This window comes from Myxocyprinus asiaticus, chromosome 19 (genome assembly GCF_019703515.2).
Source record: "Myxocyprinus asiaticus isolate MX2 ecotype Aquarium Trade chromosome 19, UBuf_Myxa_2, whole genome shotgun sequence".
In the NCBI taxonomy this organism is placed as follows: Eukaryota; Metazoa; Chordata; class Actinopteri; order Cypriniformes; family Catostomidae; genus Myxocyprinus; species Myxocyprinus asiaticus.
In genome coordinates this window covers 31,014,378-31,032,249 of record NC_059362.1, presented here as the reverse complement: position 1 = coordinate 31,032,249, position 17,872 = coordinate 31,014,378, and the positions used below count along the sequence as shown (strand labels likewise).

At 38.0% G+C, this 17,872-nt stretch overlaps 1 protein-coding gene across 2 annotated transcripts; it reads left to right on the top strand.

Annotated features, from left to right (window-relative positions):
• The first annotated feature begins 896 nt into the window (after nt 1–896).
• Nucleotides 897–17,827, top strand: LOC127456711 (hippocalcin-like protein 1). Of its 2 annotated transcripts, none has more exons than XM_051725222.1 (5): nt 897–1,090; nt 1,287–1,383; nt 11,426–11,879; nt 14,252–14,357; nt 16,224–17,827. In XM_051725222.1, the coding sequence occupies exons 3-5, from the start codon at nt 11,502–11,504 to the stop codon at nt 16,319–16,321; spliced, it is 582 nt and encodes a 193-aa protein (XP_051581182.1). In that variant the 5' UTR covers nt 897–1,090; nt 1,287–1,383; nt 11,426–11,501; the 3' UTR covers nt 16,322–17,827. The 2 variants fall into 2 exon arrangements, with proteins under 2 accessions (XP_051581182.1, XP_051581183.1); XM_051725223.1 differs by having other exon boundaries at nt 897–1,097.
• Nucleotides 17,828–17,872: the final 45 nt, after the last annotated feature.

Sequence of the window (17,872 nt, the reverse complement as noted above, 5' to 3'; positions counted from 1 at the left end):
TGGAAAGCCTTCCCAGAAGAGTTGAAGCTGGTATAGCTGCAAAGGGTGGGCCGACGTCATATTAAACCCCATGGATTAAGAATGGGATGTCACTTAAGTTCATATGCGTCTAAAGGCAGATGAGCGAATACCTTTGGCAATATAGTGTATATTAACTAGCCTACAGTTGACACCGTTTTACATTAAATTTATTTTATGAAATCAAATTTTAAATATACGTTATAATATATATATATATATATATATTTACATTGTATGAAATAAACCACAACAACCTGGATTGTTAAATAAAACTGCAATGTATTGTTTAGACATTTTATTCAGTGTACAAAAGGTAGTGGACAATTACTGTAATTTAAACCTCTTTCTAAACTCATGAGTGGAAACTGACAATTTAAATGTAGGTAAATGGTGCTTTTAGTAAGATGATTTGCGGTAGTTCTTCGAAATGCAGCCTCATCTACTCAAACTTCCCTCAAATTTATCTCAACTGATCGAAGCATCGTGCTTTGGTATGTGTATATAGGACCTGATTTAATTTTAGAATGGACCTGTTCATAATAAATAATGTTCATACTATTATAAATAGTGCAAAGAACACTTTGTAGTGAACAATTTATTATGAGATTTAACGTTACCTCCCTTTTTTTTTTTTTTCCGGAATCGAAAAAATGAGTCTGGAATCGACTCTCGAATCGATTCCAAAACCGGGAATCAGAATTGGAGTCGTTTCCCAAATTATGTAATCGAACAGCCCTACGAACTGTACTTGATACAGAAGTTTCCTCAGACTCAGAGAGTATGGACGAGTCCATGCAGTGGCGTGGGAGTTTTTCCCAGTCTAGAACGTAGTGCATGAACAGAAATGGCGTATTTTCGAAATTTGTACTCGAGTTTTGTCTTCAACCATATCTTACCGATTCTCACAAGGCGAAACTTGCGTTTTTATTGTGAATGTTTTCGAACATAATAATAGTATATCCTCCCCTTCTCAATTATAATATGAGTCTCTCCTAAAGTTTAGTAGTGGACTCGCCCATTGACAACGGAGCAGGGCTGTGTGGTGTCAGGTCTCTCGCTCAATGATGAGGTTTCAAGTGCGCCTTTGAGATGTTATGGAGTCTGTAGAATATTCTACTGTTTATTACTTTTCTAATTTCCTTATGTTAAATCAACAATCCTCATCTTAGAAATCAAGATCAACCAGTAGCCTACGTTTAAACACACATCTTTAAAATTTATATCATTTTGTTTTGTGAATGCAAGCTTCTGGTTTTTCCATACAGCGTGAAAGTTTTGTTGAGGACACTCCTTCAGGACCCGACGGACCAAGCCTACAGCCGTCAAGCTGGGGGACATATAAGCTCTTTCAGTTTCTTAAAGGTAAGTTGAGGTCTTTTTTTTTCTTTTCTTTTTTTTTAAAAAAAAACCTCTGTATTTATTTTGTGCGTTAAAAAAATACTGATAACCTATAATATATCACGCTTTTTCTCTGTGCGTGCAGTTATAAACCCTAATTTGCTTGAAAGAGGTCTCTGGTCTGCTCTCTGGGAATTAATGCACAGTTCTTTATGGCACGAAAAATAACTATCAAGTTCAGCCCAAATACTATTTTGAAGAAAGAGATCTCTCAAAATAGCAGTATGTGAGGTTTGCACGATGGTATGTGTGGCGATCAAGTAGAGTTTAGGTTTGGATAACATTAGTTTATGGACAGTTCACCATTGAAAACCATGCATGAAAACATTTGGGTGACACTTATGCCCCAAAAAAGCTAACCATCAACTTACCTTTTACTCTCACTGACTCTTTTTACACTCTTTAATGTAAGTCATACACTTTGCAATCCATCCTTTATCAATAAAGTGAACCATAGAGTAAAACGAATTAATTACTAGCCTATCTATCTATGTATCTATCTATGTCTCTATGTATCTGTCTCTATGTATGTATGTCTCTATCTATCTATGTATGTCTCTATCTATGTTTGTCTCTATGTATGTATGTATGTATGTATGTCTCTATCTATCTATGTTTGTCTCTATGTATGTATGTCTCTATGCATGTATGTATGTATGTATGTCTCTATGTATGTATGTATGTACGTACGTACGTACGTGTGTCTCTATCTATGTTTGTATGTATGTATGTATGTATGTCTCTATCTATCTATGTTTGTCTCTATGTATGTATGTCTCTATGCATGTATGTATGTCTCTATCTATCTGTGTTTGTTTCTATGTATGTATGTCTCTATGTATGTATGTACGTATGTCTCTATGTATGTATGTATGTCTCTATCTATCTATGTTTGTCTCTATGTATGTATGTATGTATGTATGTCTCTATCTATCTATGTTTGTCTCTATGTATGTATGTCTCTATGCATGTATGTATGTATGTCTCTATCTATCTGTGTTTGTTTCTATGTATGTATGTCTCTATGTATGTATGTACGTATGTCTCTATCTATGTTTGTCTCTATGTATGTATGTATGTCTCTATGCATGTATGTATGTCTCTATGTATGTATGTATGTATGTATGTATCTATGTATGTCTCTATCTATCTATCTATCTCTCTCTCTCTCTCTCTCTCTCTCTCTCTCTCTCTCTATATATATATATATATATATATATATATATATAGAAGGCTATATACTGTATGTATATAGTGTATGTCGTTTGCTTAGAATGGAGTCTGGAGACAGTTGTTTGCCAACAATAGGTTATTCTTGTAATTCTGTTGCCATTTGTATTTCGCCTGTATTATGATCACCCCATGGGTCACAGCATGATCCTCACAACAGGAGCAGCAGGTCGATTTCCCACATTTCCAATCAAGTCTCTCCATGAAGCCTTGCAATAAACTGTTCGGCATACCTGCCAAGTTGCCGTCAATGTCAGAACAAACCTATCAGGCAACCTCAAATTCTGTCAAAATTCTATTTCCATCTCTAGTTCTGGTCTGGTCTGATTCCGGGCAATAGATGTGTAAAATTGTTTCAGTGAATTCAGCCTATGAACAGATGATGGGAAATGTATTTGATGACCTTTTGACATTATTACATTTAGCAACATGGTATTCCAAGAAAAATACACAGAATTCTCAGATGAGGGTATAAACGGATTGTTTGTTTTCCTGTAATTTAATGGTTTGTTGGAGCAGCTGAAAGACTGGGTTTTCTATTCTACTGCTCTTTTGACACCTGTCAGGGTTCATTTTAGAAAGGTTGCATTGGGGAATAGAAGGCTTAATGAGACACACACACACACACACACACACACACACACACACACACACACACACACACAGAAAGAGAGAGAGAGTTAATGGAGCTGATGTTTTATGCATGATAGGTCAAAGGTGAATACTGTACTTCTGCATGTTGAATTGCACTGGCGTACTGTATACTAAGACAGAGTGTGACCCACTCTTTCCAGGTAACATTTCTTTGGTTACTGTATATGTTTAGTGTGACAGGACAGATACATGGTAAATTATAGCATATATATATTTTAAAGAGATAGTTCACCCACAAATTCTGACATCATTTACTCAAACTCTGTATATCTGATGTTAGGCATTATGTTAGTCTCAGTCACCATTCACTTTCATTATATCTTTTTTTTTTTTCATACAAAGAAAGTGATAATAATACAGGTTTGGAACAACATTAGGGTTGATGACAAGTGATGACAACATTTACATTTTTGGGTAAACTATCCCTTTGTGAGAACACTTGGACAAAACTGTATTTGAATGTGTTAAAATTAAAGTATGGGCATATACGCTCTGCATTTAGCTTATTTGTACAATTGAGGGCAATAGTTGAAGTGTAGTTGAAGCCTTGTAGGTAAGAGGGGAGTCTAGTATCCCACACGCCTGAGGGAAAAAGACATGTCGTGTGAGTGTGTGGAATCTGGTGGCAAGGCACAACATTCATAATTGCTAGACTGGCAGGGTTTACACTCAGTGCTGGTAATGGGGGCTACATTAATGAGAGGAGGGAGGTAACAAAGACAGACGTTTTTGCAACTATGGCTACCGGAAGTGAAATTGGAAAGTCAAATAGGAATGTTTAGTCATTAGAAGCACTTTAAGAGCTTTGACTTATTGTGACACAATATTTGCAATCAAGACATGGTAGAAACAGAATGGGCAAGGTTTAGACATACAGTGAGAAGTGCAACAGGGATCTGTCTTATAGAAACTGGCATTTACAATAAACAAAAATACACTAATTCCTAACCAAAAAAGTCCAAGTTTCTTCTTCTGGAAGGACAGCTGCAATAAATGAAATACCAAACTGAAATACTCTATAAGCTTTAAAAGTGTTAGTTCACCCAAAAATGAAAAGTATGTCATCATTTACTCACCCTTATGTTGTTGCAAACCCTTTCTTTATTCCATAAAAAAAAGAGATGTTTTGGGAGAATGCTAGGGTATGACAGGTTAGTCACCATTCACTTTCATTGTATAGAAAAAAATTCAATGAAAGTGGATGGTGACTAACATTATTCCTAACATCTTTCATTCTCCACAGAAGAAAGTCATACAGGTTTGTAAAAACATGGGGGTGAGTAAATAATGACAAATGTTTTTGCATGAAATATGCCTTTAAGTGTTTATAAGGAACATCGCAACTGCATGGCTAAACTGTACAATTTGACTTTGAGCCTTTTTTTCCATTACAACATTGATCAACATTTTCAGATCTACTATAGTGCCATTCTTTGCACAGTGTTGACATAAGGATCTATATGGTTTTCCCAGTGGCCTTTAGGGTGTGTGAGTGACACTTGTATCACTTATAGCAAGACACCAGTTGTGAAACCACCTGTAGAGCATTATGGTTTGTGACTAGAGAGGCAGAGGATGCTTCTGAATCATTAGGTACTTGAGCACACAATAATATACCATCTGCTCGCCACCCACATTTCATCCAAGGAGATGCATCTCACGCATTGGTTTGTTTCTGATTCAGTTTTTGCAAAATGCTTTTAAAGCATTTTGAACATTGAGGCTATGTTTGACTCCTTGCTCTCCTCATGTCTTTCATTTTGGTTCCTCTTCAGAAAGAAAATGTGGGCCTGAATCTTAGCTCTCTCTATATATGTGCCCCCTGTGAACATGTTATTTTGCTGGGTCAGGGTCTGTGGGGACCCTTCTTTTTTCATAGTTTTTTCCATTTGACAGTAGCACATAAAGCTTTTTTTTTTTCCTTCAGAATAGAAAGTTCTGGGTTTCTTGTGGCTTGGTGAGAGTATTTGAGGGAATGGGGAGGGAGCAGAAAGTTACTACGCCCATATTTATGTCTGTCTGCCTGCATGCTGCCAGGCAAGTAGCTTTACCTGTGTGACTCCAGCCAAGGGAGGAGCTACCCTTATGATGCCCCTGACAAACTAGCAGACTGAGCAAACTAAATTTTTATTTTTTTATTTTATTTTTTTTTTTTTGCAGAGGTGGACAACATGACTACAAAAAAATCACTCTAAAAAGATCTATAACATTTATTTCTAATGGGTGAACAGGTAAGCAGAAGCTCCTAATAGGGATAGTTCACTCCAAAATGAAAATTCTGTCATCATTTACTCACACTCATGTCATTCAAAGCTGTTTGACTTTCTTTCTTTCTTTCTTTCTTTCTTTCATGGAACATAAGAGGAGAAATTTTGAAGAATGTTGATGCTCTGTGTTTTCCATACAATGAAAATAAATGGAAACTGAGGCTAACATTCTGCCTTACCATCTCCTTTTGTGTTCCTCTGTACTTTCCATTGCAAAAACAGAGAGCTCATGGCAAATTTGCCGCAAACTTGCTTCAAATACGCCACTGATAATTTTCACATGCAAATGAGCTTTTACTCTCACTTTATTAGGAAGACAAAAACACCTACATATTCATGTGATTATCTAATCAGCCAATCGTGTGGCAGCAGTGCAATGCATAAAATCATGCAGATATGGGTCATGAGCTTCAGTTAATGTTCAAATCAACCATCAGAATGAAAAAAAAAAATTGATCTCAATGATTTCGACCGTGGCATGATTGTTGGTGCCAGATGGGCTGGTTTGAGTATTTCTGTTACTGCTGATCTCCTGGGATTTTCACGCACAACAGTCTCTAGAATTTACTCAGAATGGTGCCAAAAACATTCAGTGAGTGGCAGTTCTGCGGACAGAAATGCTTTGTTGATGAGAGAGGTCAACGGAGAATGGCCAGACTGGTTCGAGCTGACAGAAATGCTACAGTAACTCAGATAACCACTCTGTACAATTGTAGTGAGCAGAACAGCATCTCAGAATGCACAACATATTCAACCTTGAAGCGGATGGGCTACAACAGCAGAAGACCACGTTGTGCACTTAATTAGGACCATAGTGTTTCTAATAAAGTGCTCAGTGAGTGTAATATAATATAATATAATATCAAATCAAATCACTTTTATTGTCACACAGCCATATACACAAGTGCAATGGTGTGTGATTCTTGGGTGCAGTTCCGATCAACATAGCAGTCGTGACAGTGATGAGACATATACCAATTTACAATAACATCAAATTAACACAGCACAATTTAAAGTCTAATATACACATAATTACACACAACAATATACAAATATTAACATACACTGTACAGTATACAATACGCACAATATAGATACACATTATTCAATAAAAAAAAGTATATATAGTAGTATATATAGAATGTACAGTAGGTTGTATTGTACTGTATTGACATTCAGGCTGTCGGTTGATAGTAAGTTGTTAAGAGAGAATATAATATAATAATAATATAATTTATGACAGTCTGGTGTGAGATATAAGAGTAAGAGTAATAAAGTGCAGTGCTGATGTATTTTGATCATGGGAGATCAAGAGTTCAAAAGTCTGATTGCTTGGGGGAAGAAGCTATCATGGAGTCGGCTGGTGCGGGTCCTTATGCTGCAATACCGCCTGCCTGATGGTAGCAGTAAGAACAGCCCATGGCTCGGGTGGCTGGAGTCTCTGATGATCCTCCGAGCTTTTTTCACACACCGCCTGGTATATACTGTATGTCCTGGAGGGAGGGAAGCTCACCTCCGATGATGTGTCTGGCAGTTCGCACCACCCTTTGCAGTGCTTTGTGGTTGTGGGCTGTGCTATTGCCGTACCAGGCGGAGATGCAGCCAGTCAGAATGCTCTCTACAGTGCAGGTGTAGAACCGTGTGAGGATGTGGCGGTTCATTCCAAACTTCCTCAGCCGTCTCAGGAAGAAGAGGCGCTGATGAGCCTTCCTCACAACGACTTCAGTGTGGATGGACCATGTGAGTTCCTCAGTGATGTGGACACCCAGGAACTTGAAGCTGCTGACTCTCTCCACTGGTGCTCCATTGATGGTGATGGGACTGTGTTCTCTGTCTTTTCTTCAGAAGTCCACCACAAGCCCCTTTGTCTTACTTACGTTGAGGGGGAGGTTGTGCTCCTGACACCAGTGTGTCAGAGTGTGCACCTCCTCTCTGTAGGCTGTTTCATCATTGTCAGTGATCAGACCTACCACCGTCGTATCATCAGCAAACTTAATGATGGCATTGGAGCTATGTGTTGCCACACAGTCATGTGTGTACAAGGAATACAAGAGTGGGCTGAGAACACAGCCCTGTGGGGCTCCAGTGTTGAGGGTCAGTGATGAGGAGATGTTGCTGCCTATTCTAACCACCTGGCGTCTGCTTGACAGGAAGTCCAGGATCCAGCTGCACAGTGAGCTGTTTAAGCCCAGAGCCCGGAGTTTCTCATCTAGCTTGGAGGGCACTATGGTGTTGAATGCTGAGCTGTAGTCTACAAACAGCATTCTCACATAAGTGTTCTTTTTTTCCAGGTGGGAGAGAGCAGTGTGTATTGTAGATGCAATGGCATCATCAGTGGAGCGGTTGTTGTGGTAAGCAAACTGCAATGGGTCTAGAGAGAGAGGCAGCACAGAGCAGATGTAATCTCTGATTAGTCTCTCAAAGCATTTGCTGATTATGGGGGTCAGAGCAACATGACGCCAGTCATTTAAGCAAGTTATTTTTGATTGCTTTGGAACAGGCACAATGGTGGATGTTTTAAAGCATGTGGGGACTATAGACAAAGAGAAGGAAAGGTTGAAAATGTCCGTAAAAACACCAGCCAGCTGGTTCGTCCACGCTCTGATGATGCGGCCCTGATTGCCGTCTGGGCCCGTGACTTTGCGGATATTCACCCGTCGGAAGGATCGGGTTACATCCGCTACAGAGACGGAGAGTGAACTAACCTCTGTAGCTTCGGCCGCGAGAGCTCTCTCCACGAGGGCGGTGTTAGTTCCCTCAAAACGAGCATAAAATGTATTTAGCTCATCCGGGAGAGAGGCAGCGGTGTTCATGGCGGAGTTTTTATTCCCTTTAAAGTCCGTGTTGATGTTAAAATGCTTCTAGAGTTGGTGGTGTTAAACTGTCCTTCAATCTTGTTCCTGTACTGGCGTTTTGCTGTTCTGATAGTTTTTCGGAGGGCATAACTGGCTTGTTTATGCTCCTCCACGTTCCCAGAATTGAAAGCGGAGGTCCGCACATTAAGTGCCGTGCGAACATCGCTATTTATCCATGGCTTCTGGTTCGGATAGATCCATGTTGTTCTGGTTGGAACGACATCCTCCACGCACTTTCTGATGAAACATATTACGCTATCAGCATAAAGCTCGATTATCGTCATCAGAGGCGGACCGGAACATCTCCCAGTCCGTGTGATCAAAACAGTCCTGTAGCGTAGAGTCTGATTGGTCCGACCAGCACTGGATTGTTCTGAGGGTGGGTGCTTCCTGTTTAAGTTTCTGCCTGTAAGCGGGCAGAAGCAGAATGGAAGAGTGATCTGATTTGCCAAATGGTAGGCGGGGGAGGGATTTTTAGCCATCCCGGAAGGGAGAGTAGCAATGGTCCAAAACCCGGTCCCCTCGTGTGTTGAAACTAATGTGCTGGTGGTATTTTGGTGCGACTGATTTGAAACTGGCTTTATTAAAGTCCCCGGTCACAATGAATGTGGCCTCAGGGTATATAATATAATATATAGTATATAATAATTCAAATACATTACATTACATTGGGGCAGACGTGTAAAGCATTGATTAGACAATACAAAAAGGTGCTTTAGAAGTAAATACATTTATTTTATATCCATGTCATTGACCATAAACCTATCACTGGCCTATAGTTCACAGCAGTCCATTTTGCAAATGAGTTTGTCAATATGTCCAAAGCAGACTTGGGTTGTTCTCACAGGATGCGTTCTTACATCCGTGTGCATTATTTCTGTTATGAACATAAGTAAAACAGACACTTTTGGAGAGTCTCACTGTGGTTATGTCATGTTTCACTGGTTTTCAGCATCTCTAGCCATAATTGCCACGTTTTTAGGATGCTGTGCCAAGTTAAATGTCATTTTAAAATGTGAAAAAGTTACATTTTGTTGTGTGGCGTGCAACTGTATTTGAACAGCTATTATATGGTTTATTGTCTGTAATGCTCCTTGGTCTGGACGTTGCTTGTACACCTGGATCTGCACTGACTGCCCCCTGCTGTCTGCAGCTCATGAAGGTTGTACTTCAAGCTTGAATTTGTTTCGTTGGTAGAAAACATTTATTATCACAAAATTTACATGCGGTCAGGGGACATAGTTAATTGCATTATTTTTTTACGGATTGTTTTTTACATAATAAATCAACACATTAAATTACTACATTAAATTAACACATTAAATCAACTGCTATAATTCTTACATGAAAATCCAGGTGCCAAACAGTAATTTATGGTATTTTTGGAAATGTAAAAATATAAGAATTTTTTGTAACCCATGAGAGAGATTTTATTAAGTAAAAAACAATTTAATCAATCACAGGTTTGCTCTGTGGATGCAGTAAGAGATGGATGGCAAAAGGTATTTTAGTCACAGGAGCACCAATTTATTTTCATGATGAAACATGACCTCATCTACCACCACTCAGCAGTCCTGAAACCAGGTGATCTTAAACTAAAGTAGGGCAAAGCAGGGCTTCTTGCAACACAGGAGTGAAAATTGGCTTCATAAAGATCTTCATTTCTTTTGATCACCTCTGTTAACCCTAGAATACATATGTGGGTTAAAAAATTTAATGGCCGTCTGCTTTTTGACTTTAATTTTTACATGAAGTGGTCTTTTATGTGAAGGTGTCTTAGACAATTTGAACTGACTTTTTTTAACATTAAGTTATTATTATTATTATTATTTTACATTTAGAATATTTTTTAAACTATAAGAGAATTTGCATCACTACACCTTGAAAGCATACGTGGGTCCTATATGACCCAAATGTGTTTACCATGATGTTCAATGCATAAAAAAAAGAAAAAAAAAGAAAACATTTTAGTCCATCGTACTTGTATGCAAGTGTTTGTGTGGGTAGAGTTGTTGAGACCGAACATGGGAATTGCCCATATTTCTGTTATACAGCATTTTTACACTGTCACCCAAAAGTCCTACTTCATTTTCAATGTGTGTAAACTCTTCAGAATTTAATAAAATATACATCAACCATTTAAAAATATAAACTATATATAAAATGAAAATTACAGGTAATTTTCTTTGGGGGGAAAAAAAAATGTAATGAAAAATATTTATAAAGAATAGCATCTAGATTTCACCTGGGTCTTTTTCGAACCACATATGCATTTTAGGAGGGTACGTTTAGGAGGGTAAGTATATTTTGGCAAGCAGAAATGTATACACAGTCACTTTAAGCACTGAGTCAAACGATATAGCAAATGTAAACTACCACAAGTCAGAAAGTACTAAAAAATGTGAAACAAGACAGATTAGAAAGGGACGAACTAAAGAAGGAATGGAGAGACTAGTAGAAAGAGAGGGAGTAAGAGCATATGGCCATGCAACAGACTTATGTAACCTGTCATTAAATTTCACTATCCCTGCCACCTCACCATTTATATGGTCTTTCTATAATTTGTTTAAATAAAACTGATGGTTCCTCACACTCTGCCCCCTCCTATTGCCGCAAACACAGGCTCATGTACAGTAAAAGACACCGATTGTTCCAAATTACCCACACACACATGCAAAAAAAAAAAAAAAAAAAAAAAAACACATCTCCCTGGAACCCACACTGACTTAATTGTTGTATAGTGACAGTAATACCCTCATATTAGTATCCCTGTCTGCCCTCCACCCCCACTATGAAGAAGTCAATAAATTCTCACCTTAACAAGGTATTAAATGGATCATATGGAGACCAGGATCCACTGCCTCACTTTGGAAGGTTTACACATTTTTCATTATACAGAAACCCACATCTTGCAAAGGAAATGTGAATCTCTTTTTTTGTCGCTGGCTTATAAAAGAGACTAATTTAGGTTAAAATATCTATTTCATTGTACTTGTGTAGGGTGCTAGCAGAAAAACGCAGAAACTTCAGTGGAGAGGAGCAAGGGTCTGGGATTAGCGTGTGAAAGAGATTCATCATGGGAAAACAGAACAGCAAGTTGCGCCCAGAGGTCCTGAATGACCTGCGAGAGAACACAGAGTTCACAGACCACGAGCTGCAGGAGTGGTACCGCGGTTTCCTTAAGGACTGCCCTTCCGGCCACTTAACGGTTGAGGAATTCAAGAAGATCTATGCCAATTTCTTTCCGTATGGGGATGCATCAAAGTTCGCAGAGCATGTTTTTCGAACCTTTGACACCAACGGTGATGCCACCATTGACTTCCGGGAGTTCATAATTGCGCTGAGTGTGACCTCGCGTGGAGCCCTGGAACAGAAGCTCCGCTGGGCCTTTAGCATGTATGATTTGGATGGCAATGGATACATCAGCCGAGCTGAAATGCTGGAGATTGTACAGGTGAGTTCTGGCTCTGAAACCTCATTTTCTGTTTGGGGTCTGAGAACATACTTAAAGGAATAGTTCACCCAAAAATTAAAATTCTGTCATCATTTACTCACCCTCATGTTGTTTCAAACCTGTTTGACTTTCTTTCTTCCCTGGAATACAGAAGGAGATGTTAGGCAAATAGGCATGTAAGCCTCAGTCACCATTCACTTTCATTGCATCTTTTTTCCATACAGTAAAAGTGAATGGTGATTAGGACTAACATTCTGTCTTACATGACCTTTTGTGTTATATGGAAGAAAGTAATATAGGTTTAAAACAACATGAGGGTGAGTAAATGATTACACCCACTACAAGTTACGCCCACTAGAATTTACACCCTCTTCAAATAACCGGCGGAAGTCAGATGCCACATAATTCATTCATTGTGTTTAGCTACCAGAAACCTATGCTTACCCGTAAACCTAACCCTAACCATACCCCTATACCTAACCCTAACCAAAAATATGAAAAATGGTAAGTTAGTAAAATTATTAAATATACCTCAACTTAAATGTTCGAGGAAATGCATTCATACTGCCATATCGCTAGGCGGCAACAGTGAAGAGAAGAGCGATGTAAGTGAACATGAGAAAAAGCTATACTACTGTGTGGTTATCAGGCTAATCAGCTAGCGGTATGCTAAGCTAGTAGGCTAACCAATAAGCTTGTGGGATATCTGGAAAAACAATGTGAAATGTTAAATTTTTTAAATAAAAAAGTTATTTTTTGTCATATTTACATATTTAAGACAACATGAATCATAAAGCACCCTTACAAAAAAATCTAAACTAGACGCAAATTTGCCACTCGTTATTTTCACATGCAAATTAGCTTTTAATTTGCCACAAAAGTTTGCCAGATGTTTGCAGCTCTTCGCTGTTAATGGTGAATCTCCGGCAAACCTTTGACAACAATGGACAATTTGCCGCAAGTTTACCGCAAACCTCATTTGCATGTGAAAATTATCAGTGGCAAATTTGCCATGAACTCTCAATTTTCATAAGGGCTATTGTGATAGGATATTAAAAGTTCTTTTGAGATTCAATGGGCCATTAATTGTAGTGGGCATAAAATGTATAAGGGGTGTAACTTGTAGTCTTGCAGTATTTGGTTAATACTTAATGATTTTCCATAATGCTATGAGAACTGACTGGCAAGATTTCAAGTTTACAACATGCTTCAACCGTCCTCCATGAAAAATATTACATTACTTACTGTATGTTAAAAGTGTTTCGGAGACCCCGTGTATAAAACAATGAACAGTTAAATACAATGATTTTCCCCTTTTAAGACTCTCTGATTATTATACATTTTTTTAAAAATTTGTTTTATTGTATTTTTTCTGAGATGTGTTTTTGCTGGGGTCAAATTGACCCCAATCAGAAACAATAGTACCAGTAACATTTACTGCATGAAATGTCAAACCATGTGGTAATACAGAGGGATTAAAGCTTCAATAACATATGCCTACTTGGTTTTGATTAAGTCAGAGGAAAAACTGAATTTGAAGAGAAAAAATAAGAGGTTAATTTCAAAATATATTACTATTTTTATTTTAACGCATCATTGGAGTCTGGTACCCCAATCATAAAAACACTAAAGTCTATCTCAACAGAACATGGGGGTTAAACCTTCAGCTGCTGTTTTCTCTTTGCACTGTACAAATGAATGCTTTTGTACATGCTGTATATTCTTAGGAATGCTGGAAGACAAATAAGTTAACTACTTTCCTTTCTTCTCCTTTATGTTCATTTCAAGATGTATTTTTCTGTATTTTGCTTGATGAGCCTTTGGTTTCAGTGCAGCTTGTTCCATATCAATATTGGCTCAGTCTAATGTTTGGTGATACAAACGTCCTGAATAAACAGATGCCCTCAATCAAGTGTTCCTCAGGCCATATGGTCTTGCCACAAATGGTGGCCAAACACAAAGGATTTGTTCACTACTTCAAAAGGTCTGTTGACTCTCAATGTTAATAACATAGATGGCTCTTTTACACCTGCAAAGAAGAGGCTTGCTATAAAAAAAAATATATGTCTGACAGAGAAATTGTCTAATGGACATTACAATGAATTACCATTAGATGACTTAAAAAGGTTAATTTAAGGTGTGACAGCAACAACAGCTGCATAATGGAATTTCATGTTAGGTTACAAGTCATTTTTAATTGTCAGTTGTGGCATTATGGGGAAACTGTTATTCAGATAATCAGAGATAAATGCAGAAATTGGAACAGGTTGTGTAAGTTATATAAATTACAGAAAACAGAGAACTGAAAACTTAAGTCTTTGCATGTTATGGTAAACATATGTTTTGACACACGGTTTCGCAAATTTGCGTAGGCAATTTATAAAATGGTGTCATCTGTGATGAAGATGCCCGAGGATGAGTCAACTCCAGAGAAACGCACAGACAAGATATTCCGACAGATGGACACGGACAATGATGGTAAGCCTTCCTCCTGGGACCTGTCTCTCACTCACAGTTAATATTTCTATCGATCTAGTATCTATCTACAGTATCTATCTGTCCGTCCATCCGTGTGTCTGTCTGTTTGTCTATTTCTCTTTCTGTCTTTTTTCTATCTATCTATCTATCTATCTATCTATCTATCTATCTATCTATCTATTGTATCTACAGTTGAAGTCAGAAGTTTACATACTCTTAGGTTGAAGTCATTAAAACAAATTTTTTAAAACAGATTTAATATTAGCAAACTATAGTTTTGGCAAGTCGTTTAGGACATCTACTTTGTGCATGACACGAGTACTTTTTCCAACAATTGTTTACAGACAGATTGTTCACTTTTAATTGACTATATCACAATTCCAATGGGTCAGACGTTTACATACAGTAAGTTAACTGTGCCTTTAACCAGCTTGGAAAATTCCAGAAAATAATGTCAAGCCTTTAGACAATTAGCTTCTGATAGGAGGTGTACTGAATTGGAGGTGTACCTGTGGATGTATTTTAAGGCCTACCTTCAAACTCAGTGCCTCTTTGCTTGACATAATTTGAAAATCAAAAGAAATCAGCCAGAGAACTCAGAAAAAAAATTGTGGAGCTCCACAAGTCTGGTTTATCCTTGGGAGCAGTTTCCAAATGCCTGAAGGTACTGTGTTCATCTGTACAAACAATAATATGCAAGTATAAACACCATGGGACCACGCAGCCATCATACCGCTCAGGAAAGAGACGCATTCTGTCTCCAAGAGGTGAACGTAGTTTGGTGCGAAAAGTGCAAATCAATCCCAGAACAACAGCAAAGGGCCTTGTGAAGTTGCTGGAGGAAACAGGCAGACAAGTATCTATATCCACAGTAAAACGAGTCCTCTGTCTTCATAACCTGAAAGGCTGCTCAGCAAGGAAGAAACCACTGCTCCAAAACCACCATTAAAAAGCCAGACTACAGTTTGCAAGTGCTCATGGGGACAAAGATCTTACTTTTTGGAGAAATGTCCTCTGGTCTAATGAAACAAAAATGTAACTGTTTGGCCATAATAACCATCGTTATGTTTGGAGAAAAAAGGGTGAGGCTTGAAAGCCGAAGAACACCATCCCAACCGTGAAGCATGGGGGTGGCAGCATCATGTTTTGGCGGTGCTTTGCTGCAGGAGGGACTGGTGCACTTCACAAAATTGATGGCATCATGAGGAAGGAAAATTATGTGGATATATTGAAGCAACATCTTCAATAACATCTTCATCCCAGACATCAGCCAGGAAGTTAAAGCTCGGTCACAAATGGGTCTTCCAATTGGAAAATAACCCCAAGCTTGACCTCCAAAGTTGTGTCAAAATGGCTTAAGGACAACAAATTCAAGGTATTGGAGTGGGCATCACAAAGCCCTGACCTCAATTCGATTTGTGGGCAGAACTGAAAAAGCGTGTGCGAGCAAGGAATCCTACAAACCTGACTCAGTTACACCAGTTCTGTCTGGAGGAATGGGCCAAAATTCCAGCAACTTATTGTGAGAAGCTTGTGGAAGGCTACCCAAAACGTTAAACAATTTAAAGGCAATGCTACCAAATATCAACAAAGTGTATGTAAACTTCTGACCCACTGGGAATGTGATGAAAGAAATAAAAGCTGAAATAAATAATTCTGACATTTCACATTCTTAAAATAAAGTAGTGATCCTAACTGACCAAAAAAGGGAATGTTTTCTAAGATTAAATGTCAGGACTTACGTATTTTAAATGTATTTGGCTAAGGTGTATGTGGCAGCTAGCATGCATCCATCCATCCATATAATCTATCTGCCACTGAACTGTTGGAAATGGGTCATGTAACCTTTGGTTTTCTCTTCTATAGGCAGACTTTCTCTTGAGGAATTCATCAAAGGTGCCAAAAGCGACCCCTCTATTGTCAGACTATTACAGTCTGACCAAAGCACGTCTCGACAGTTATAAATACAAATGTGAAAAGCAGCTGACAGGCAACCACAAAAAGACAGAAATAGTAGAAAGTTTGTTGCTTGAATCTGAATTCAAACAGTATTTGAGTTGTCATAAATGTCTGGGCTTTGTTTAATTTTATTTTAAGGGATGACCAAAAATATTTAGAGTAATTTCAATTACATTCCACTATAGGAGATAAATGACCAGGAAGTACTGCCTTCATATCCCCAAAATGGCTGTTGGGCCATTTGGGTGAAAACATTTAGTAAACATATTTAATTCAAAATTAGATCTAAAAATAGTCAAAAATTGCGTTGAAATACACAACGTAAAAGTAGGCTACTGCTCTTTATAGTACTATCATTAGATGCTTTTGTCAGATGTCGATCATGGGTTTACACTACAAGTGGTCTGGATGCATTTGAAGCAGCACTGACTGAAAGTGCTGACCTGCCAATCATGATAGATGTTGGGGCATCAAAACGTCTAGTGCTTTATTTTTTTTTTAAACATATTGCCTTGTTAGGTATGTTTCAGAATATACTGAAAATCTCTGTATGCCCACAGACTCAAAGCTGCTTTGATTTACACGTATGTTTGTGCTCAAATACAGCTTTTAGATTTAATTAGTCAAAAGAAATATACCAGAGCATGTTTGGCAGTTTTTGTTATCAGGAGTTGATTCAGAATGATTTAAAATATAATATGGAATGGCAAACTATTTTAAAGTGCAATATAATCGAAGCACATGAGTCTATTTTGCTGCATTGTAACATCTGATTTAAAACCCGGTTGGCTTTAATTCTTAAGTTCATGATAAGAAGGAAGAAATGCAAGAGGACAGTCCAAAATCCTTTTTTTTTTTTTTTTTTTTCACCATAATGCCCTCAAGGTAAACACCAGCAGGCTTTAGGCTGCTACGGTGGTTAAATAATTAATATTTCAACACTGTTATCCATTTGAATATATGGAGCAGATAGAATAGCAGACAGGTGGTTAGTTTCTCCATGTCCTTTCTCCATTCCAATGTCAGTAAAAACAGAATAGATGCTTTTGGATATTTAGCTGCATAGAATGTAATGTTGAAGTTTCTCCAAGATCTGTGTTAATGCAGAGAATGAACCTTCTTACTATAAACATTGCTGCTTGTTAGATTGTGCTCTAAATTTTCACTGTTGCATGAAGTACAGTATTTTTGTGCTCTAAAAAGCTCTATGTAAAATGCTTTGTTTTAAGAAAGTTTAAATGAAATGCCAAACCTAATATTTGTACTGGATATATTAGATTTATGAGTCATTTTTAATTTTATATAATAGTAATTGTGCTATAAGCAATGATGTTTCAACTAGAGACAATAATTCTGTCTTTACTGTAGCTGGGAATGGGATGTCCAGCCATATCTTGGTAAAGCCAAAGCATCAGTGCAAATCTTAATGTTGCATCTTAACTGAGCAGTGCACTTGTCTGCATGAATTCTCAATAACCCACTGATTCATAGGCCATTTAAGTCACTGGTGTCCCCTTGAAAATGTGTGGATATTTGTAAGAACTGCTCGATAATGT

Bases quoted from the DNA above. Each gene is read 5' to 3' on its own strand.
- LOC127456711 (XM_051725222.1), top strand. From the start codon at position 11,502: ATGGGAAAACAGAACAGCAAGTTGCGCCCAGAGGTCCTGAATGACCTG. The intron at 11,880-14,251 runs GTGAGTTCTGGC...AAATTTGCGTAG, and splicing joins AAATGCTGGAGATTGTACAG to GCAATTTATAAAATGGTGTC. The intron at 14,358-16,223 runs GTAAGCCTTCCT...TCTCTTCTATAG, and splicing joins GATGGACACGGACAATGATG to GCAGACTTTCTCTTGAGGAA.